Source organism: Protopterus annectens, chromosome 3.part1, assembly GCF_019279795.1.
Source record: "Protopterus annectens isolate FY-2018-M chromosome 3.part1, PAN1.0, whole genome shotgun sequence".
In the NCBI taxonomy this organism is placed as follows: domain Eukaryota; kingdom Metazoa; phylum Chordata; order Ceratodontiformes; family Protopteridae; genus Protopterus; species Protopterus annectens.
This window is the reverse complement of record NC_056732.1, coordinates 1000241259-1000263968: the sequence shown is the minus strand read 5'-3', so window position 1 is coordinate 1000263968 and position 22710 is coordinate 1000241259. Positions and strand designations below refer to the sequence as shown.

The 22710-nt window shown below is 36.0% G+C and overlaps 1 protein-coding gene across 1 annotated transcript in view; it reads left to right on the top strand.

Moving 5' to 3' along the window:
* The window catches only part of PREX2 (phosphatidylinositol-3,4,5-trisphosphate dependent Rac exchange factor 2), a 1787099-nt gene that overhangs the window by 1440728 nt on the left and 323661 nt on the right, over positions 1-22710 (top strand). Inside the window, exon 33 of the mRNA XM_044066265.1 lies at positions 19489-19706. Within this exon, the coding sequence (XP_043922200.1) occupies positions 19489-19706 (218 nt within the window). The remainder of the gene's footprint in view (positions 1-19488; positions 19707-22710) is intronic.

The following is a 22710-nucleotide window of genomic DNA, read 5'->3' as shown; positions in this document are numbered from 1 at the left end:
TTTATTTTATTTATTTTTCTGTAGACCAAGTTAGTACTAGTAGGCCAGTGGACTTGTTTCAGGGGATATCTGAGGTGGTATTTTTTAAAGATTTATTGAATTATCACTTAAGATATAGGCAAACAGACATTTATATAAAAGAAAACAAGCTATGTTAACATGTTCACAGTTACAAACATTATGTATCACAGTCATTCTTTTATACAGTTATCATCATTCCAAGATTACATAAATTGCTCAATTCTTGCCTTCTTAAAACTCTCTACTCCTCAAAAAAACATTATTCTGCATATATTGCTCCCACAACTTCCATTTCTTTCTACGGAATTTGCTCCTACCGTTGTCTAAAGACTGCATTTTCCAGTTCTGTCATCTCTATTACAATATCATCTACTTCAAATACAGTTGGTTTAGACTTTGTTTCCATTTTTCTAGTAATTGCTTTTTTTGGCAGCCACCAGAATTAAACTTAACAAGGCCTTAGTATGTCTTGACAATTCAGATCCGGCATCCCAGAACAAAAATCATTTCCTTTGTTACATCCATTTGCTCACCCTATATTTCTGATAGTGTACTCTGCAGGGAATTTTTAAATTAACATCCATGGAGGCGAATGGCCGAGCTACCAGATTGTTGTGATGAAATAATGAAATAAATGGTTGGAGCTGAGCAGTTGTTTTGATTTTTTTGTTTTCTAATTTATGAAATTGTTTTGTTTTTGTTAATTTTTTAAAAATCTGCCAGCTCATTACACTCCCAAAACATATGTTCCCAGTTACCCCTTTCTTCCCCATCAAACGTCTGTATTTGCCATCTACCTCAGGAAAAATTCTTTGTTGACTGCCTGGGGAATACAAATATCTATGTAAACACTTTCAAGCAAAATTCTTAAATATGCTTGACTTAGTTGCATATTTGGGAGATATACATATGTCCTCCCATTGTTTTCCTGTGCATTGCTTATCCAATCTGTCTTACCAATCTTTTCCTATAGTTATCATGCAATTATAACAGCAGCTTCTGTTCTAGATTCAGTGAAAAACTCTACAAGTGTAGGTCTTTCACTTTGGATTCCCTGGTCCCTTTCTCCTTGCCTATACTCTGATATCAATCCCTGATAGGAAAGGCAGTCTGTAGCCTGCAATCCAAATGTCTTCATGGCCTCTTCCCATTCTGTTACCTTTCCCTCTCTAGTTATTTCCTACCAATATCTTGGTTCTTTTACCAGTCTTCTCCAGTAAATTCCAGCCTCCTCTTGCCTATTCTCTGTACCCCTAATTACAGTCATCTGTATTGGCAGAATCTCCTTTCTCTGTTCTAATGTTAGATTAGTTCTTAGAATACTTTCTGCTCCTCTATAAATTAATATTCAATATGACTGCTGTTATCCTCCTTAAGGGTCTGCATCAAAAATCCCACTCCCTCATTTCTTGAAATTTCGCCCTGCTTGAACATTATCCCTTTCCACTTTGAATAATAGTTTTCTGCTTCTGTTATGTATATGAACTTTAACTGTGTAACTCTGAAATCTCCCTTCAAATCAGGTAATCCTAAACCATATTGTTCTATTAGAAGGATCAACTTATCCTCCTTGACCCTTGCCCTCTTCCACTTCCAGAAAAAAAATACTTCAAATCTCTATTAATTATTGTCCACAACTTCTCCTCTGGTTGATAAAAATATGCCAGACCTGTATATAAAAGTAAAGGGACTAAACACATTTTCACTGCTTGTATATTGCTGTTCATATCGATAAACACAAGCTTCCAGTTTCTCAGTTTTTGTATTATGTTTTGTTTAGTCTCTTTCCACTTAACCTAAGCTTCCATAAGAGAATCCCTTTTAGTCCATACTCCTAAATACTTCATTTTATCATGCCTCCATAAATATGGGTATTCTTGAACCAATTCACTTGTGGGTACATAGCTTACAGCTATAGCCTTTGGTTTGTCTCCATTAATTTTATATCCTGAAAAAAATGTATACTGTCTCAGAATATTCCACAACACTGAGATGCCCTTTTCTGGTTTTATTGAGTACAAAATAATATTATCTGCGTATAATGCCACCTTTACTTGATTATCATGCCAATTATATAATTGAATTTCTGGGTTCCTTATTTTCTGTGCCAATAGCTCTAAATATAATGCAAACAACAAAGGGGAAAAGAGGACACCCCTACCTGCTTTTTCTGTTCAGACACAACTTATCAAAGAGGAACCCTCCCACTGTAATATTCGCCTCCAGTTGCTCATATATCCTCCTAACTAACCTTATTTTTGTGTCAGGGAATGCAAATGCTTTCATTGCCATATTCATAGAATCCCATCATACTCTGTTGAATACTTTCTTTGCATTAAGACCCATCAGCAACAGCAATATTTTCTTACATTCTGCTTCCATCTGGATCATCACGGTTCTGTTAATGTTGTCAAATGTTTGCCTCCTCTCCACAAAATCACATTGATTCACATCTGTCAATTTTGGCAATACCTTTGCTATTCTTTTAGCTATTATAGACATAAACAGTTTTTAATAATGGTTTAAAATTGAAGTGGGCTTATATGAAGCTGGGTCTGATGGGTCTTCACTGTCTTTCGGTATTGCAGTCACCACGGCTTTCTTCCAGGATGCTGATACTTCTTCTTAAAATGCTGTTGAACAAAACCTTCCAGATCTTTATCACTTTCTTCCCTCCTAGCTTCCAGACTTTCTCAGTACTACCATCTATTCCTAGAGACTTTCCTGCAGATTGATTATATCCCCCTGTCTTAACTGCTAATTGTTGAACGTCATCTACCTCTGACTTTAGCATACTTAAATCTTTAATAAAAATTTGCATTTGTGCTTTTTCTAGATTTCCACATTCCTCTGCTTTATAGAAATTTTCATAAAATTTCTGAAATATCTGTAATATTGCTACAGGATCTCTAATTATTTTTCTTATTATAGAGTCTCTAAGTTTGACAACAACCCTGTGTACGTTCTCTTGCCTACTTTGTTGTGCTTAGAGTTTTTTGTTTTTTCTATTCTGGAGAATCTGAGGTGGTATTTATATTGATTAGGAGAAATTTGGGCATGGTATTGGGGAACCCCCCCTACTCTTTTTGGGTTTTTTTTTGATAAATCGTAGAGATCTTTTACATCCATCTGAGCTATCACCATCCCAGACAGACTGGTTCGCAGTGTAATGTCTCATCTAAGCCTTTTTGCCCTTTATATTTCTCACTCTATATAATTTTTGGAGGATGTGAGCAGAACTTTGGTTTACCTCACAATGAGAGAGCCAGGGATGGAAAATGACAGAAGCTGTGCTCCTGTTCTGTTGATTTTCCCCTTATATGTGTATATTCATCTTTTGGTGATTCATTTTCCCTCCTCCTTCTGCTTCTTTCCTTAGAACCAGACAGATAAGCCTGCTCATTTCCTTGAGTGCCTTGAAACAAGGCGCATTCTGGGATACTGGTCCCTCACTCTTCCCCATTTTGGCAGTGAGGGCCTCAGTGGTGTTCTCCCCATGCTTTTGAGTAGTTAGTCCACCTCTTCATGGGGGCCTCTTGCATCCCTAAGGCCACAACCTCCTCCCAGTGTCACTGCTGGAACTTAGTCAAGTTGGAAGGATCCCTTTGCTTTCCCTTCATGGGGACCCTGGCATCAGATTTCACTGCCTTTCATTCAAAAGCTGAGGGGGGTTTCCCACTGGGTTTACTCTTGCTACCCCAGAAGCTGTCACCTGAGATAGCCTGCTTGTATTGTAGAGTCATTTTGACCTTCTACCCAGGGATCATCCATTGTAAGTAGAAAACCTTTTCCCTGGTTTAATTTCTCCAAGTCTTTTGGGTTTCTAATGCCATGATAGGAATGGACCCCATTCCTATGTCAAGTTTAACTAAAGTTCAAGAAATTAGTATTATTTCAGTCTTTGATGTTAGTCAAAAGTACTCTTTGCAGCACCTGCAATGTGCCCAGAACTGACTCATTTTGCAATTCATACAGAGCTACATGAATAGGTAGCATATCTAAATAAGACTGTAAATTCTTTTTTATGAGAGCCATTGCTCCTTCTATTATTGGAACTGTCTGGGTATCTTTCTTCCACATTGTCTTCATTTCTGCCTGCAAATCCTGGTATTTTATTACTTTTTGCCTCTCTGTATGTAAGACACTGTAATCACTGGATGTAGCACTTTTGGTGATCAATGCTTCTTTTCTCTTCTTTTCATAGACTACTATATCTGGTTACTATATCTCGTTTTTGAACTGTTGGTAATGGGGAGTCCCACGTAATATAAACTTCATCATTCTCTATAACACTTTGTGGCATTGTATGGCCTTTTCCCTCACTATGATTGCTATGTGCTAAGTGACAGTGTTTATTGCCCTTTTTGTTTAAGTGCAAGTTTAGTCCAGGGCCTAGTTTATCTTGACTGTTTATGGCTGTATTGCTTCCCTCCTTAAGACGCCTAATCCTCTTGCTTGCAGAGCTGGTTGATGATGTTATGGGAGCTTGAGATTACCTTCCTTTGGTTGCATCCATTGCATCTGGAATCAGTGTTGTGGGTAAAGTTTAGCACAATTCCTATAACTTGAGTGATGCCTTCATTCCACCTTTTCCTTTCCTCCTTTTGAGATGGAACTTTGGGATGAGCTTGCATGGGCTTTCCTAGATTAGTGGTTTGGGCCATTTTCTGGTTTCTGGTGAGTTTAAGAGGTATGTGAATACATTTCCTCTTTACTTGGATGTTGTTGCATATGAGAGAAGTTACTGCATTAGACTGTTTCTGGTGGAATGTGAAGAAGCGAGGAACGACTTTTTTATAGATAGTCAGGCTTCAGGAGTAGAGGCTGTTGATTCTCCTTCTGGGGGAGAAATCATGACTCTCCCATGCTCTTGCAGTAGTAGTAGCAGCAGATCAGAAAATGTAGTGTGGGTTTTTCCACTCATGTGTTTCCCCTTTTTAAGCCCACATTCCTCCTGATATTCAGGAATGTTTTACTTGTTCTCTGTTCTTCCACGGGCTGAGCGGTTTTACAAAGTTCTTACTCTTGGTTGATTTTTTAATATTTCTTAAGTCTTGTGAGGCCCACCTTGTGGTTTTTTAGACCTTCTGACTCATTTCATTTGCCAGGTACAGGCCTCCTTTCTCCAAGATCCCTCCACTGTCTGGCTTTGACCTCTAAATGGAGTATGTGCTTGGGTTAAAATGGTGACAGCTCTTCAGTGTACCATGTATTACTGTAGCTGGCTTTTGCAAGCCTCATAATGTGGAGTCTTACTGCTAAGCCATGGTTCAGTGGCAGAAGTCAGACATTTTACTTCCTTCAATCTTGCTTTAGAGAACAAATGAGGCCTAGCTCTACTGTTCAAGAAGACCATCCCCTAGGGAGGCCTGATTTCTGTTCCATGCAGAGATACTTTCCCTTTTGGAGACTTCACATTCTTATCTAACAGGTTTCTCTGAAAAACACTGAGTCCTATTTCTGGGGTTAGGGAGTTCATCAATGTATTTTCAGCATTCCAGCTGGCTGTTCATTTTCCTACTAGTGTCCTGATTCTGTAGGCCTGCAGTAGTCCAGCCTTCTTTGGGAGTTGATGCTTCCAGGGTATCTTTCCTTTGACTACTGGTTCACTGTGGTCTTTTGAGTTTATGACTGTCCATTTTTCAACTTCTTTCCCTGGCTGTGGCCTTGGGATTTGACACTCTGCTAGGTGTTTCATAGTACATAGCATGTTTGTGGTTCCTGGTATGATTCTTTTTTTTTTTTTTAAATATTTTTATTAAATTTTCATATAATATAATCACTACAAAATGTGTAATCAAAAATATGTATACATATTAAAAAGTAAAAAACAAAACAAAACAACCTAACTTTATAAACACAGAAAGAAAGAAATTAACTCTATACAAGAGTGTCCATTAACCTTTTAGTCATTCCTGTGGTATGTCAGTTCAATTCCAGAATGTTTTTTTATTTCTGCATTTCAAACAGTTCTTTAAATTTTGTCCATACATTAAGGCAAGAGGTAATTCTGTTTGTTCTTGAACTGATTGTAATAATTTCTAGATGACATACTTCAGTTGCTAAACTTATAAACTCTTTAATTGAGAGTGGATTCATTCTTCCAATTTTGTGTGATCACTTCTCTTGAGATGGTCAATACAGTCCGCAAAATGTTTTATTTCATTCTTTTTACATGTGAGAATAGGGGTATTAAAAAGAATTAATGATTTAGATAAAATAATTTTATCTCCAAAAATGCCTGTAAAAAAAGAATTAATATTCTTCCAAAAAGGAGTCAAGACAGTACAATCAAAGAACATGTTGCCAATCTGCTATAAGTTCCTTCCTACATCTCCAACAAAGCTGCTTTTTCTTGTACATCAATTCAATTTTATGAGGGATGAAGAAAGATCTATGTAAAAACTTCCATGTAAAGAAATTCCATGAGATGCAGTAATATGTTTAGATGTTAATAAAAATATTTTTGTATCTTCTTCACCTGCTGGTCTGTTATTGATTTGGATAAAATAGTTCCAATAAGTATCATTACATGTTTTAGTTTCCCTCTTCGCCAATTTGGACAAGAGACCATGCCCCAAGGAATTTTGTTGCAGTAAAAATATGATGCATTCAATTAATTTTGGGACATGTTCACTTAACATTGGTTGCATTGACTTCATTTCCCCTTCTATTTATAGTCTACAAGATTGTATATCTAACCACATGTCTTTATCTAAACCATATTTATTCCCAATGTAATCTGATGAATGCAGCTTTTCGTCTTTCCTTAACTGAAACCAGTACGGCAGATTTTTTCCTCATTAAAAGCAGCCAGTGTTTCTAAATTTGAAGTAGGAATATTACTTTGAGTATATGCTATAGGAAACAAAAGGAAAATCCATGCTTTATAAGCCAGATTTTTATATATAAAATTTCTAAAAGTATTTAATATAGTTGAAGTGAAGTAATAATCACTTGTTTGTGACTTTTCCCTACAACGTAATCCTGTAATAGCCAAAGTAAACTATTATTTAATATAAGACAATTATTCAAATATGTATTATAATTAGAATTCATAAATAGATTTTCTATTTTTTTTCCAAATAGCTGTGTAAGTGTTGTTGATCCAAAGATATATTGTTTTCATAACCGAAGATAGTGAATATAATTCTATGTGTGGTAGCCCTATTCCTCCAACTTCCTAGTCTCTTAAATGGGTCTATATTAGAACATCGAATATTTAACAGTTCAAATCACTAAAGGTTGACCTTCAGTGATCGATCTGTTAAAACATCAAATGTTTAGAAAAAAAAATAAAAATAAAATAAAAAAACGGTGTAGGCAGGGGGCAAGCTCACCTGCACCCCCCACATGGGGGGCTGCACCCCCACACACCCTGCTACTTAAATATACCAACTACGAGACTGCAGTACATTGAAGTAAATGGAAATCTCCCCTTACAGAGATTTCAATTTACTTGTTCGATGTTCTGCAGTTTTGCTATTCTCGTATCGACAATGTCAGATTCGGCAGTGTCGGCTTTCGAGAATGTAATATAGACTGTCTTAAATCATGATTTAATGGTTTGTCAGGGAAGCAAAGAAATTTCAAAATTAAAGTGTTACATTCTTTAATACAGCTCTTCATAGGAGGTAATGCTAATTATTGAATAATATTAGAATTTTTGGCAAGATAATCATTTTAATGATAGAGAATCTCTCTTCCATTGTAAAGACAATTTTATTCCATTTGCCGATTAGATTCTTAATCTTATTTATACAACTAGTATAATTATAATTTGTTATATAATTGATATTATCCATTATGATTATTCCTAAATAATTAATTTTCCCTTTAACAATATATTTAAGGAACTTATTTGGGATTTTATTCTTTTGTGTGCTTATTGGCAAAATTTTTGTTTTGTTATTAAATTGTAAACCAGATTTTTTGAAATATCTTCATTGCTAAGAAAGTTGTAGATGTAGATTTATTGTTATCACTTAATCTCAATAAGATGTCATCTGCAAACACTGAATTTTAGAACTTGAATTTCCCTTTCTTTTAATACCTTTTATATCTGCATTTGATATAATAAAATTAGCAAACGGTTCCATAACAAGGGTAAAAAGCAATGGTGAAAGAGGATATCCTTGTTTATTTCCTTTTAATATTTGTATAGATTCAGATGTGAAAGTACCTATTTTAACATATGCAAAGCAATCAATATAGAGATAATTAATAAGATGTGTAAAATTACAAGAAAACTTGTATTCTTCTAGAACTAGCAAAAGATATTTCCAGCTGACTGAGTCAAAAGTTCTATTTGTATCAAGATTCATTAATGTTAAGTTCTCATTTGTGTTATTTGCACAGTCAATTATAATTATTCTTTTACTATTATCATATGTGTTTCTATGTAAAACAAACCCAGTTTGATCTTCAACAGTCATGAAGGGTAGTATGGTTTTTAGTCTATTAGTATGAATTACCAGGAATAGTTTATAATCTATATTTAAAAGTGAAATTAGCCTGTATAAAGAGCATTGAGTAGAGTCTTTATAAGTCTTTAAAATTGGAGAGATAAGGGTGTATATTTCCAAGAAGGAGGAACTTTAGTTAAGTTCTTAACTATAGAAAAAAACCTTATGTAATATATATAGGGCTTTTTTAGTTAGCAACTTGTAAAGTTCAGATATAATTCCATCATTACCTGCTGCTTTATTAGGCTTCAGTTTAGAAATTTGAGTTTGAAGTTCAGACATACAAATCACATTATCAATTAATTTCATTTGGTCATCCAATAGTCTAGTTTTTTTATTTGTCCTAATAAATATTTTGATTATTTCCTCTGGATCTATTAGTATATTATTTTAATTGATTTCATTATAATAATCTCTGAATTCCTTTAGAATATTTTCTATTTCTGTTACTTTTCTTTTTTTTTTCAATATGAATGGATTTCTTTTATGTGACTAGACTTATTGAGAAATTTTGTTTTGATGGATAAATTGCGCATAAATTTTGGGTTGATTGAAAGTTAATAATCCTAAATTTCTCAGATTAATTTTAGTTTTATGATTTAAAATTTCCAAGTATTTGTCATTTAGCTTATTGATCTCTTCTATGTTATTATTTTTATTTTTATTTTTCTGATTTTCTAACTTCAACTTATCAAGTTTTCCCAGTATCTCATGTAATTCTTTGTCCCGTTGCTCTTTTTATTGGTTAGCCAATTAGTGATTCTGCCAAATAGATATGCTTTTAGTGCATCCCATATAAAAATATCTGAAGCATCCACTATATTGTTAGCTTCTATAAAAGAAGAGATTTCTTTAATAAAAAAGTCCTTAAATTCCTTTTAACCAGTTATGTATGCTAGTATTCTTCTGACTTTAACATTATTATTAGAGTTCAAAAACAATGCAAAAGTGATTGTGTCTGAAAATGGGCAAGTTACTGTCTTAACTTTACCTAATTTGTCTATTAGTTCATTGGAGATGTAGACTCTGTCTATTCTGGATTGTGTTCCATGCCTATGAGAATAATGCATAAAGATTAATAAATTTGGCTCCGAAAATTCTTTTATATCTCTAAGATGAAATAATCAGTAAATTTCAGTAACTTTTTTGCAGATCTGAATTGTCCTTTTACTGTTTATATTAGTATCACTTGGTGATAATATACAGTTAAAGTCTCCTTCTAAAATGACACCGCCTTTCCCATATTGAATTATTTGTTGTAAGTGTTGATCAACTGTTTTGATTCCTGTTCCTGGAATCCAATACACATCAACAAGAGTGAATATTTTCTTATTGTATTTTATAAAAAACACTTGGCACGACAGGACCCGGAAGCACGTAAACAAAGGCTTTCAAAATAAGCAGATGTAGAAATCAAACAGCTGCTAGGTCTCCAAAAAGATCCTTTAATATAACAAGGCAAAGTAAAAATCCACAATATCTTCCAAGCGCTTTCACTCGACCACTTGTGAGCTTTTTCAAGGCAAAAAACATTGCTGGAAGTTCATTCACATTAAATACTTCCAGAATCATCACATGACTTCCTGTGAACCTTTCCCAAGAGGATAATCACCATATAAGGAAATTCTAAAATGCATTCTTATTATCATTAAAAATAATTCATTTTCTAAAAGTCTTGGCAACTAGATACCATATTAAACATAAAATCAAATCAAACTGTAAAAATGTGGCAAAAAACAATTCTGCAAAATATTTTTATAATCACAAATAAATGCAGTGACCCCTTTACCCTCGGGGGTAAAATCAAAACTCCAAATTGAAACCTAGAGTTACTGAATAGCATTGTAAAACATTTCTTTCCTAAGTTTCAAATATATAACATGACATTCCATATATCTTATTATAAGATTTTGTAAATTCAAAAATGAGTAAATCAATAAATATCATGTTGTACCAAACTGTGTTATAAATGGGTTTGCCTCAATTTCAGAAACTACTAATGTTAAGGGTGTCATTCAGACCTGGGTATCTAGTAGCGTCTAAACGGAGCTGCCAAAATAGCTCACAGTATTCTAATTTTGACTCCCAACTGCCCCCTCTTATATCCGGTTGTACCTGTTCCAAAACCATAAACTTTATATTCATGTCCTTACATGTCAAAGAGTGTTTATAAAAGGCATTACTTTCCTTCCTTACATTGATGTCATTGAAGTGTTCATAAACCCTTCTCCTAAACACCCTTTCAGTTTTCCCAATGTAAAAACCATGGCACGTGCCACAGCATCCAAGATAAAGGGGTCACTGCATTTATTTGTGATTATAAAAATATTTTGCAGAATTGTTTTTTGCCACATTTTAACAGTTTGATTTGATTTTATGTTTAATATGGTATCTAGTTGCCAAGACTTTTAGAAAATGAACTATTTTTAATGATAATAAGAATGCATTTTAGAATTTCCTTATATGGTGATTATCCTGTTGGGAAAGGTTCACAGGAAGTCATGTGATGATTCTGGAAGTATTTAATGTGAATGAACTTCTAGCAATGTTTTTTGCCTTGAAAAAGCTCTCAAGTGGTCGAGTGAAAGCGCTTGGAAGATATTGTGGATTTTTACTTTGCCTTGTTATATTAAAGGATCTTTTTGGAGACCTAGCAGCTGTTTGATTTCTACATCTGCTTATTTTGAAAGCCTTTGTTTACGTGCTTCCGGGTCCTGTCGTGCCAAGTGGTTTTTATTCTTGGTTGGATTTTGCTCTTAGTTCTGGTGTTTTATTGTATTTTATAATAACAGTGCAAAACATACTTTTATCATCTTGGTATTTTCCCATAATTTTAGGCACAGGTAAAGAATTCTTCCATAATATAGCAACTTCCCTTTTTTTCTGATTATGTTGTGAACTAGATCACATATATAGTGTAACTGTTAGAATTACGTCTGTTCATATCCTCTGTTAATAAGTATGTTTCCTGTAGAAAAATAACCTGAGAATTAAACAGTTTCAAATATCTATATAAATTACCTCTCTTGCTTCCATTGTTTAATACACTGACATTTATTGAAATGCCGTTAATAAATGTCATTTTGTCCTTTTGATCAGACACATGCATATTTATAAAGAACTGCTTATTAATGCTCATACAAATAATAAGATCTGAGAGTATATCTAGGAACAAAATCATTACTGTTGTGGACACTCATAAAAAGACAATAAGTAAAATTCTTTTGAAACAGTTATTTCTAAAAATCCTCCTACATCTCTTACTCCTCATGGAGTCTAACACTCCATGCTTGAACAGTCTAACCATCCAAGCAAACCAACTCATCCAATATTCTGACAAAAGAATAAAAAGAAAAATACCCCCAAGCCACTCCACCACAAACATAAATAACTCTAATAACAATTAAGACTATAGCTGTATCCTACAAGTCTTTATTAATATAAATAAGTAAAACAATTGTTTAATTTTTAAATCTATTAACTAAAAAAATATTTCCTAACTTTATATGTTTAGTAATTTATTGAAGAGCAATATTTCAACATTTATTATTATTACTTCACCTTTCTCTCTCTCTCTCTCTATATATATATATATATATATATATATATGGGTCTACCTCTCTTCTACGAATGCACATTTAACCGAATGTTACTTCAGCGACTCCACTTGTCCGAAGTTGCATATTGTTGAAAGCACAGTTCACCAGAAGGTAACTGTTTGAAAGTGTCAGCAACTTGTTTTTCTGAACTTGTCCCTTTAACTGTGTTTAACCTTTGACGTTATTGCAGGTTTTAGGAAGTGTAGGATGTTATGGTACTGTCAGCAGTAAAATGTTTTTACAAGTAACGTAAGTTTGTATTGGAGATTGCACTACAGTCTGGATAGGGAAATTTATCCTTGCTGTCACTGTAGTGCAATGTCGGAGTTGGTATACATAATATGCAGGGGGAGTGCTTTGTTAGTTTTGAGGTTTTTTTCCTGTAGTTGTAGTTTCGCTGTTATGTTATTTGGAGAAGTCAGTGTTCGGATTAATGGGTTTTTGTACAAGTGGAGTCACTGAAGTAATGTTCGGTTAAATGTGCATTCGTGGAAGAAAGGTAGACTCGTGTGTGTGTGTGTGTGTGTGTGTGTGTGTGTGTGTGTGTGTGTGTGTGTGTGTGTATATATATATATATATATATATATATATATATATATATAACAAACTTATCTTCTAACATCATAGAATCTGAATGACCATTACTGTACAGATTTCTCTCCCAAAGAAAGTATTTGTGACTATTTTTGAAGAACATGGGATGTACACAGAAGGCCACAAGTTCTGTTAGTCTTAGGAGTAGTCCTTTCAGTTAACAAAGTATAATTATGAGATGCGACAACTTAAGAGATATGTTGATTCGGAGAGACTATCCCACTAGCTTTATTGATCCTATTTTAGAGGAGGTCTTTAACAAAAGAAGGCTGGGGCAGTTTTATCCACTCCTAGGTACTGGGGGTGATATGAATAGACCCCCCCCCAGGGAACATTCATAATGTTGCTCAAATAGGAATGATGGCTACCCCTTATACTGATGCGATGTTGCTCACGTTCAATAATGTATTTTTTTACATTAAACAAATTATATACAATAATTGGATAGTGTTGACATTAGATGACACATGTAAATCTTTGTTAAATGAGAAATCTAAAGTGATTTATAAAAAGGATAGAAGTATCAAGAATATATTGGAATCCAATAGTATTAAAAGAGAAGTTGGACAGATGAGAAAATGTGGACATTGTTCACAATGTCCACTTATTAAAGAGACCAAGAGTATACATATAAAAGGTTATGGGAATGTGCACCTCAATAAAAAACTCAACTGCCAGAGCAAAGGATTGGTGTACATAGCGATTTGTCAGCTATGTGAAAAATTTTACATAGGTAAAACCATTAATAAATTATATAAACGTATATACCAGCATGTTTACGATATCAGAAAAGGTAATTCCAAAAACGCACTGGCCAAACACATTTTAGAGCACCCACAACATCATTTTAAATTTTCAGCTCCAGAACAAGTTCAGAGTGATGATACAAGGGGTGGGCCAATTGAAGTAGTTTTGGAATATAGAGAATTGCTCTGGCAATTGAGGTGCAATGCAGTAGACAACAACTATGGGTTGAATGAAACACTGTCCATTTCTAGTTATTTGAAACTCAAATCGGAGTTTCATTTTTCTTGATAAACATAAGAGGAAGTTCACCAACAACATGGTTTTGATCTTCAAGAGTATTTGTACCACTATGTTGCTTTATATATATATATTAACAGGGGATGAAAAGGGTTACAACAAAATAAAATAAAAACATTCAACCAATGTTTTATGCAGCAGGTCGTCTGTTTAGTTTAGTATTTAATGTTGCTAATGCATAGACACGCATCCAGTAAGTGTTTTTATTTATAACATGGTTTCACGTTATTAGTGTTTAAATAATAGGTATAGTTTGTTTTTTATTAACTATGTACTTAAGATTTCATGGCTTATTAACTAGGCAATGGCATATTCAGTCATGTTCATTTTAAAATGTATAGCAAAGTTTTAACCATTGTATTGATTGTTTTAACATCACATGACTGTAACATTTTATATTTAATTGGCCAGGAATGTGTGTGATTTTGTTAATGTATTCTGAAGAAGTCTAGTGGCGAACGCCTGACAAAAGTGCTCAATTCATTAAAGAATTTGCCCAGTGGTATCTCACGGTCCTCTTTTTTTATCAGTTTGGATTTTTTGAGTTAAAGTTGTTAATATACAAGTGAGTTTCATTCATGCTGAATAAAGTTTCTTCTACACTCATAGAGTTGGATACTTATATCTGAACAGGCAGCACTGTCACTGCATTTTACAGATTTAAAAATGTGATGTACTTATTGCATTCTATGAACAAATAGCCTTATTAAAATGTAACGTGGTGATATGCACTGCAGGCTGTGGGTACTTCAAACTAAACTACAGCAAAGTGTGTTGCTTGTTTGGTCATGAGGCTGTTAGCTGGGTAACTGAACTGGAGCACTCCCACTGAGTAAATATATAAATTATATAAACCTTGCCATGATGCTATTATACAGTAACATTATCTTAAAGCGAAGGGTCTTGCCCTATTTTAAAATAATTCCAGTGTATGTTTCTCACGCCATTCTTTTCCTCTTTTGTTATATTAGTGTGAACTAATGGGGATTGCTTTATGGTAAGTTGCATACGCACACATGCAATAACCTGGAGATGCCGTTGCTATGTGTCGTGTAAATGCAGATGTTCACCATGAGATCACTGTTGCAGTAGTCTAAGCTGTTTGGATCCCATCCCCAACCAGTCAGCTTTTCAAAGTGTAAGGGCACCTACCACATCCTGTAGTTGTCAGGAGCTCAAGTTTAAAGACAGAGCACCAAGGACTTCAGAGCCTTCTTGCTGCCAATGTGCACTCCTTTGATGGGCTTTGTAGAATTGTCCATTGGCTAGCAATCCTTCAAAGCTGGGCAAATACCTGAAATGCGGGAAAAGCTTTCATTTTTATTATTTTCCTGAAGAAAAACTTTTTTTTTCAATGAACTTCCTGCCTTTTTGGCTAAGCAACCATTTTATTTTAGACTGTCAGTACTTCTCAGGGACATTTTTATTGTATGAATGCCTACGAGACCAGTTTGCTTAAAGACCTATTTTTTACTTTGTTTCTTACACATTTATGTAGGGCTTTGATGTTGGGGACATTAAATTGTGTATATGGGGACTGTTAGTGGTTTTCTTATCTCACAACCAGCTTTTTTACTGCCATGTTTACTGACTGTCTTAGAGTACTCTTTATACTTCCAGTGCCTCCTTCTTGAGTGAACATTTGAAGCTGTTACCGGTCTCCTCAGTTCTTTCTTCCCCTGTCTGTAAAAAGAAAAAAGTAGTCAGGGAGTCTTTGGGTGTCAGGTTAGGTCCAGTTGTGCCTCAGCCACTAAAGGGTGACTCCATTGTGGACGGATTTGATTCCTTGGACTACTTATCATTTCCCCCCATTCCCTCTGATGTAGGATCTACAGCTACTAATGACCAAGGCCAAGACATCCCCCTGTGGCTGCAGAGTTATACTTCCTGGGTAAGGAAGAAGCACTCTTGATGGTCTTGGGGGAAGCAGTGAGTGAAAGTCTATCTGGCAAAGCAGCCTAAGACCCAAGAGAGTGTAACTGTTTTGGGTTAGTTCTTTTCTACAGAGTCTCCAGGAAAATAAAGGAAAAAATGTGGTTTGTCCTGTTTTTATTTGTTTGGACAGGGAAGATTTGCAGTGATTGGTTAGGGAGTTATTTACTCCTTTTACTGTTCTTGGTTTCTCTTCAGAGAAGAAAAGAAAAAGGGTTCCTTCACTTTCCGATTCTGATTTTCCCACAAAAGTACAGGGATTTAAGGGACAATGTTGAGCTTCAGGATTTCCTTCAAAATCTAAAGATTTTAATTCTGAAGAAAGTGTTACTTCAGATTTCCCATCAGAAAACCTTTCTTTTTCTGAAACTTTATCTAAAATGAAAGAGGTCTTTCTGTGGGATCAAAATTAAATTCCTGTTTCCCAGCAAATGTATTGTGATTGCTACAGCTGGATATTCCATTATCTGCTGTACAGAATGTTTCTGTCACATTTTGCAGTTTACCTGGCAGTCAAAGTCTTGCAATTTGTGAAGTCTGACTGGTTGTGTGGGCACCTCAAACTCACAGATGCTTGTTTTTTAATCCTAAATCAAACCCTGCCTTGACTTCCCTATCCAAAATTGCTTCTGCTAGACAAATACTAATCCCATTACATTTTATTCATATGTAATGAGGAAGTTAGTTGAGGGTCACAAGATGCCCAAGTGTTTGAAGTTATTTTTTTAGTATATGAATTAATTTGTGCTGAAGAAACAGCCTAATTATTATATATAGGAACACACATTTATCAGTTAAAAAAAGCATAGTGTCCATTTTTTTCCTGAAGTTTAGGAGGAATCCCAAGGTACTAAACCAGGCATAGATCTGTGTATGTTTGCTAGATAATGTATTCCTGATGTTGATATAAGACTTTTTTGGCTGACCAGATAACCATGTGACCAGCATAACATAAATAGCTGGGATGCTAAACAAAGAGAAATTCCAAATGTTTGTATGAAGGTAGCAAACAAGACTACCCCAAAAACAAACCTGAAAAAGTCTGAGGGCAACTTTATTTTCTGGGTGAGCAAAGGAATTGCTTATTTAAAGATGGAGAGATGGACGTACAGGTGGCTTTTCATCTGTTAACACTAGTAAGGGTAAACGTCTGCCAAGCATTGTATATGTAAATTAACAGAATTGGGCAATCATATTACCACCACAAGATAATCAGACTAACTACATTTTTTAAAAGAAGTCACAATGCAGATGGTCCTTCAGTAATATAATTACTGTAAATTACTGATAAACTTAACAGAAGGTATGACAGACTGCATTAATCCTTCTGTAGAAAATTATTTTTCACAAAATTACAGTGAATGCTGGCTTGATAGCTAGAATGACAAGAAATGAAAGATTACTGATGTGAGTATTAAACTTTAAGACTGAATGTTTGCCTCAAGATGAGAGTGTAAAAGATACTGTAAACGACTGTTTATTTTATTATAGGAATATAGTACTGGAAGAACTACAGATGTCTTCCCATATCACTGTTGCAGTACACTTTACAATAGGGATCCCTTGCCAAGGCACCCCAATGTCCAGCCAGTATGGTTGTAATGGGTACACCATGTGTCACACTTATGCTCCCCGTGCACAGCGTAGGGCATAAAGGTGATGTCTGGACATACCATTCTCAGAATTTCTTTGCCACCAGTCTGAACACCATCTTCGATCATCGGTCTGAACATTGGTTTGTCTGTTGGTTTCTACCTATTTCAGATAAGTGACCTGTTGAGTTTTTTTGATTTTATTGTCTTAAGCTTTGCCTTGTTTCTGGTTGTTGGGTTTCATGTTATCCAGAAAGGGGAAATGCCAGTGCAGGAGACAGATTCCTCATAAAGATCATTACGAGCAGTGTTTGCTCTGTGTAGACACTTCCCACTACCATACCTCTTGTGAGATTTGTTAAGCTTTTATCCTTTAAATGTTGTGGAGTTGTGTTTCTTCTTTTGCGATTTCCTTAGAGAACCAGCGACTTAAACTGTTGGCTAAGAATATCATCTGGTTTTGTTTTCAGATTCCTCTGCTGCGACTGCTTCAGAGGCTGACATGGATCTGACGCCACTCACATCCATGAAGGTTTTGCAGACATTCACTTTGGATGCACAGGGGGAACCATGGCTGGTTAGTACTGAAGACCTAGGGATTTTCCTCAAATTTTAGAGAGGTTCCGATTACCATTATTGAGTGTCATCAGGGGTCAGAGCCTCCAAAAATTTTCAAGGCTGATGTCCCACTTAAAAAGAAGCACAAAACTAAGCATATTTTGTGTGCTCCAGAACATCCTCAGAGTGAATGGCAAAACTTCTGTCAAGGCCTGTTTAATGCCCTTATGGCTCTTAAGCCTCCACAGGGAGTTTCCGTTATTGCTTTTCCTGGGTCTTCTACCCCTGTTAAGAGACCCAGGGAGCAGAATTCATTTGAGACAGATGCTGCTGATTCTGATGAAGAGTCTCCTACATATTCCTCTCAGATTCCTTCACCATTTGACTGTGGTTCTGAGAAAGGTGAGTCTATTAGTCCTGACTCTCCTTTTGAAGAGATTTCTTTGGTGATACTGTTTCCAGAATGATGGAAATTTTCAAATAGCACTGTGCTCACGTGTCTGATGTTCAGAAGAGGTACAATGAGCTTTTACATCTCAATGGCTTTGTCCATGCTCTAATCCTAACTGACTCCGTTCTCCTTCGGCTTACCACTTTATAGCCTGTTTTACTGAATTCTTCTTGCGTGGTTCTTTTTCTCTCTCTTAAACTATTTTCTTAACAATTTTTGTTAACCCAGGAAACAACTCCCTACCTGTGTTTATATTCTGCATCATCACTGTTCTGGTAAAGAATATGTTTATTAAATATGTTTATATTTGGCAGTAGGACTGTACTGCCAATGAATTTGTATTTTAAGTATGTTTAGAGTGTAGCTGAGCATTATTACTGTAATCTTCTTTTTAATCTTTTGTTGATTTTGTTTACAAATTTTTTTATTGTAATTGGAGCTTTTTATAAAATTTCTTTATTTTATGTAGAGCTTCCCCGGGCCTCCACTGAAAATGGACATATATCCAGTCGGACTTTCCCGGTCAACAAATGTAAAATAAAATAAATAAAATAGTATCCTTGGACTGTCATTCCTACTGGGACTTTTCAGTTCTGAGGATGGTATGTCCAGACATCACCTTTATGCCCTACACCATGTGCAGGGAGCATATGTGTGGCGTACAGCATACCCATTGCAACCTAAAGGCTTTGTTATACTGTCCGGACATCAGGCTTCCCTTGGCAGGGGATCCCTATTGTAAATAATACTGCAACAGTGAAGAGAAGGACATCTACTGTTATGGTAAAATTTTACACAACTGTACTTTTTGACACGCTTGTTTTTTTTTGTTTGTTTGTTTTGTTTTTGGGGTATTTTTTGTAAATAAAGATTCTAGCATAATATATAAAGTATTATAGCTATTTAATGAAGTAAGACTGCAGACTGGGGTGCTTACCTCATTTTATCGCAGGTTTCATGAATTACTCTGGCCTTTTGTATGCATATTTTTTTAGTTGTGAGCATGCTGTGTATTCATAGCACCCAAAGTACTGTTAGCACCCTGCCATTAACTTATTTATTTTGGCTGCTTTACACAAGTTGTGCCAGACTTATCTGTGCAGCCTTTGTTCTTTGTATTTTGTATGCTCAGAGACACATTTAAAAAGTGCATTCATTTAGTGAGATAATTAATCAGCAATGGATATATCTTCTTTGTCAATGTTATTTTTCGTCTGCTTATTTTTTTACAGACAATGAGATACAACTCAGGAGAGATGTGGTTTTCTGCCAGACTGTTGTAGCAACAGTGTGTGCTTTCTCAGAACAGTTGTTGGCAGCCCTAAATCAGATGTATAACAATTACAAAGAGTATGAAACTGAGACAGAAGAGGCCAGCAGAAGATGGCTAGAACAGATAGCCTACACAGGTGTTCTGCTTCATTTTCAGTCTCTCCTTTCACCTAATATGGTAAGGAAATAAATACACATTGTAGAGTTTAAGATTAGTTTTTAAAAGACAGACATGCTTGAAATATACTGTGCAACTGAGCTTATTTGTTATTTACTGGCTAACATTTTAGTATACACAGCAGTGAAAGTACACTTAGATTAAATATGGAATATGACATTATTTAATGGGTAACAGTTTAAGACATAATGAAAATATGTTATGATTGAATATGGAGTGTGACGTATTGGGTAACAGTTTTGTGCACAGCAGTGAAGGTATGTTTATTAGTTAATATGAAGTGTAAAATTTCCTTCATGTTAATTTGCAAAAATAAGTAAAACAAGTATATTCATTGCTGAACGACAGCATCATTGCCTGACATCTGTGCTCATTTTCTTTGGATTTTTTTTGCAAATTTTACTCCCACTGTCTGATGACCATCAGGCCCTTTCTTGCCAGTTGCCCATTCATTCCCTTTCTTTGGTTGAGAGTCAACAAGGAAGGGCTATCATGCAGGCAGCCATCGAGGGGGTTCCTGCTTGTCTTTTTTTCTCCCTGGCTTTAGCTGTGCACTCTTGACTAGGGTACCAGTGAGGGGCATGCAATGGTCTACCCTTGGAAGATGGCAAGGAGTGCTTCTTGCAAGTCGTCCTGCCCCCTCCCCCTGGAGCATGATTGGTGGCCTGTCTGGTCTTCACCAGGAAGATTATACTGCCCAGTCTGTCCCAGTTGCACACAAACCCCTCACCCCCCCAGGACAGGTGCCCCCTCCCCCCCAGGACAGGTGCGTAGAGGCCATGCCCTGTCACTCTTCCACTTCTCTCCTCCCTGCTGCTTCATCCTGTATATTAGCCACTAATCAAACCCCAGGTGCCCGGGTCACTCTAAGGTTACCATCCACCTGCATCATGGAGCAAGGCCACTCGTTTTCTACATTCTTCAGTAGAAAAAAATTGCCCACCAGGCCTGCTGGAGTTACTAAACAAAGAAGTCCCTGCTTTTGTAAACTGAGAACACCAGTGAAGGAGTTAATGCCCTGTGCTTGCAAATTGAGAATACCAGTGAGGGAGTTAATGTCCCTGCTTTTGTAAACTGAGAACATTAGTGAAGGAGTTAATGCCCCTGTGTATGTAAACTGAGAATACCAGTGAGGGAGTTAATGTCCCTGTGATTGTAAACTGAGAACACCAGTGAGGGAGTTAATGCCCTGTGTATGTAAACTGAGAATACCAGTGAGGGAGTTAATGTCTCTGTGATTGTAAACTGAGAATACCAGTGAAGGAGTTAATGCCCTGTGTATGTAAACCGAGAATACCAATGAGGGAGTTAATGTCCCTGCATTTGTAAACTGAGAATACCAATGAGGACGTTAATGTCCCTGCTTTTGTAAACTGAGAACACCAGTGAAGAAGTTAATGCCCTGTGCTTGCAAATTGAGAATACCAGTGAGGGAGTTAATGCCCTGTGTTTGTAAACTGAGAATACCAGTGAGGGAGTTAATGCCCTTTGTTTGTAAACTGAGAATACCAGTGAGGGAGTTAATGTCCCTGTGTTTGTAAACTGAGAATACCAGTGAGGGAGTTAATGTCCCTGTGATTGTAAACTGAGAATACCAGCAAGGAAGTTAATGTCCCCGCATTTGTAAACCAAGAACACCAGTTAGGGAGTTAGTATCCCTGCATTTGTAAACTGAGAATACCAGTGGGAGAGTTAATGTCCCTGTGTTTGTAAACTGAGAATACCAGTGAGGGAGTTAATGTCTCTGCATTTGTAAACCAAGAACACCAGTTAGGGAGTTAATATCCCTGTGTTTGTAAACTGAGAATGCCAGTGAGGGAGTTAATGTCCCTACATTTGCAAACCGAGAATACCATTGAGGTAAACTGAGAAGAATACCAGTGAGGGAGTTAATGTCCCTGTAATTGAGCGAGCTAATTTCCCTACGTTTGTAAACCAAGAATAACATTGAAGGAGTTAATCTCCCTGTGTTTGTAAACTGAGAATACCAGTGAGGGAGTTAATGTCCCTGTGTTTGTAAACTGAGAATACCAATGAGGGAGTTAATGTCCCTGCATTTGTAAACTGAGAATACCAGTGAGGGAGTTAATGTCCCTGTGTATGTAAACCGAGAATACCAGTGAGGGAGTTAATGTCCCTGTGATTGTAAACTGAGAATACCAGCAAGGAAGTTAATGTCCCCGCATTTGTAAACCAAGAACACCAGTTAGGAAGTTAATATCCCTGTGTTTGTAAACTGAGAATGCCAGTGAGGGAGTTAATGTCCCTACATTTGCAAACCGAGAATACCATTGAGGTAAACTGAGAAGAATACCAGTGAGGGAGTTAATGTCCCTGTAATTGAGCGAGCTAATTTCCCTACGTTTGTAAACCAAGAATAACATTGAAGGAGTTAATCTCCCTGTGTTTGTAAACTGAGAATATCAGTGTGGGAGTTAATGTCCCTGCCTTTGTAAACTGATAATACCAGCAAGGGAGTTAATGTCCCTGCTTTTGTAAGCCGAGAATACCAGTGAAGGAGAAAATGTCCCTGTGTTTGTAAACTTAGAACACCAGTTAGGGAGTTAAAGTTCCTGCATTTGTAAACTGAGAATGCCAGTGAGGGAGTAAATGTCCCTGCATTTGTAAACTGAGAATACCAGTGAGGGAGTTAATGTCCCTTGTATTGTTTTGAGAGAAATGTGTCATATTTTGTTGCTTTCCTGTAGGGAAGGGAGGCATGGAGGCTTGAATATCAACTAAATATCCACTAGTGGATTTGCAGGATGGTTACTTGACTGAGGTACACTGACATCACTGGTGAGCTGCTAACATAAAGCTGTTTGAGCTTTTGTTTATAGGAGGAAAAAGCAGCAAAAGCAGTGGTAACATAAAGGAGCAGGCTTCCTTAACAGTTTCCATTCATCACAGTTTTCAGATGTATTTCATATGATTGCTGTTTTAATTGTTGATGCCTGATATGTCATGCAAAATTTTCTGCTACCCTAACTAATTAACACTGTAA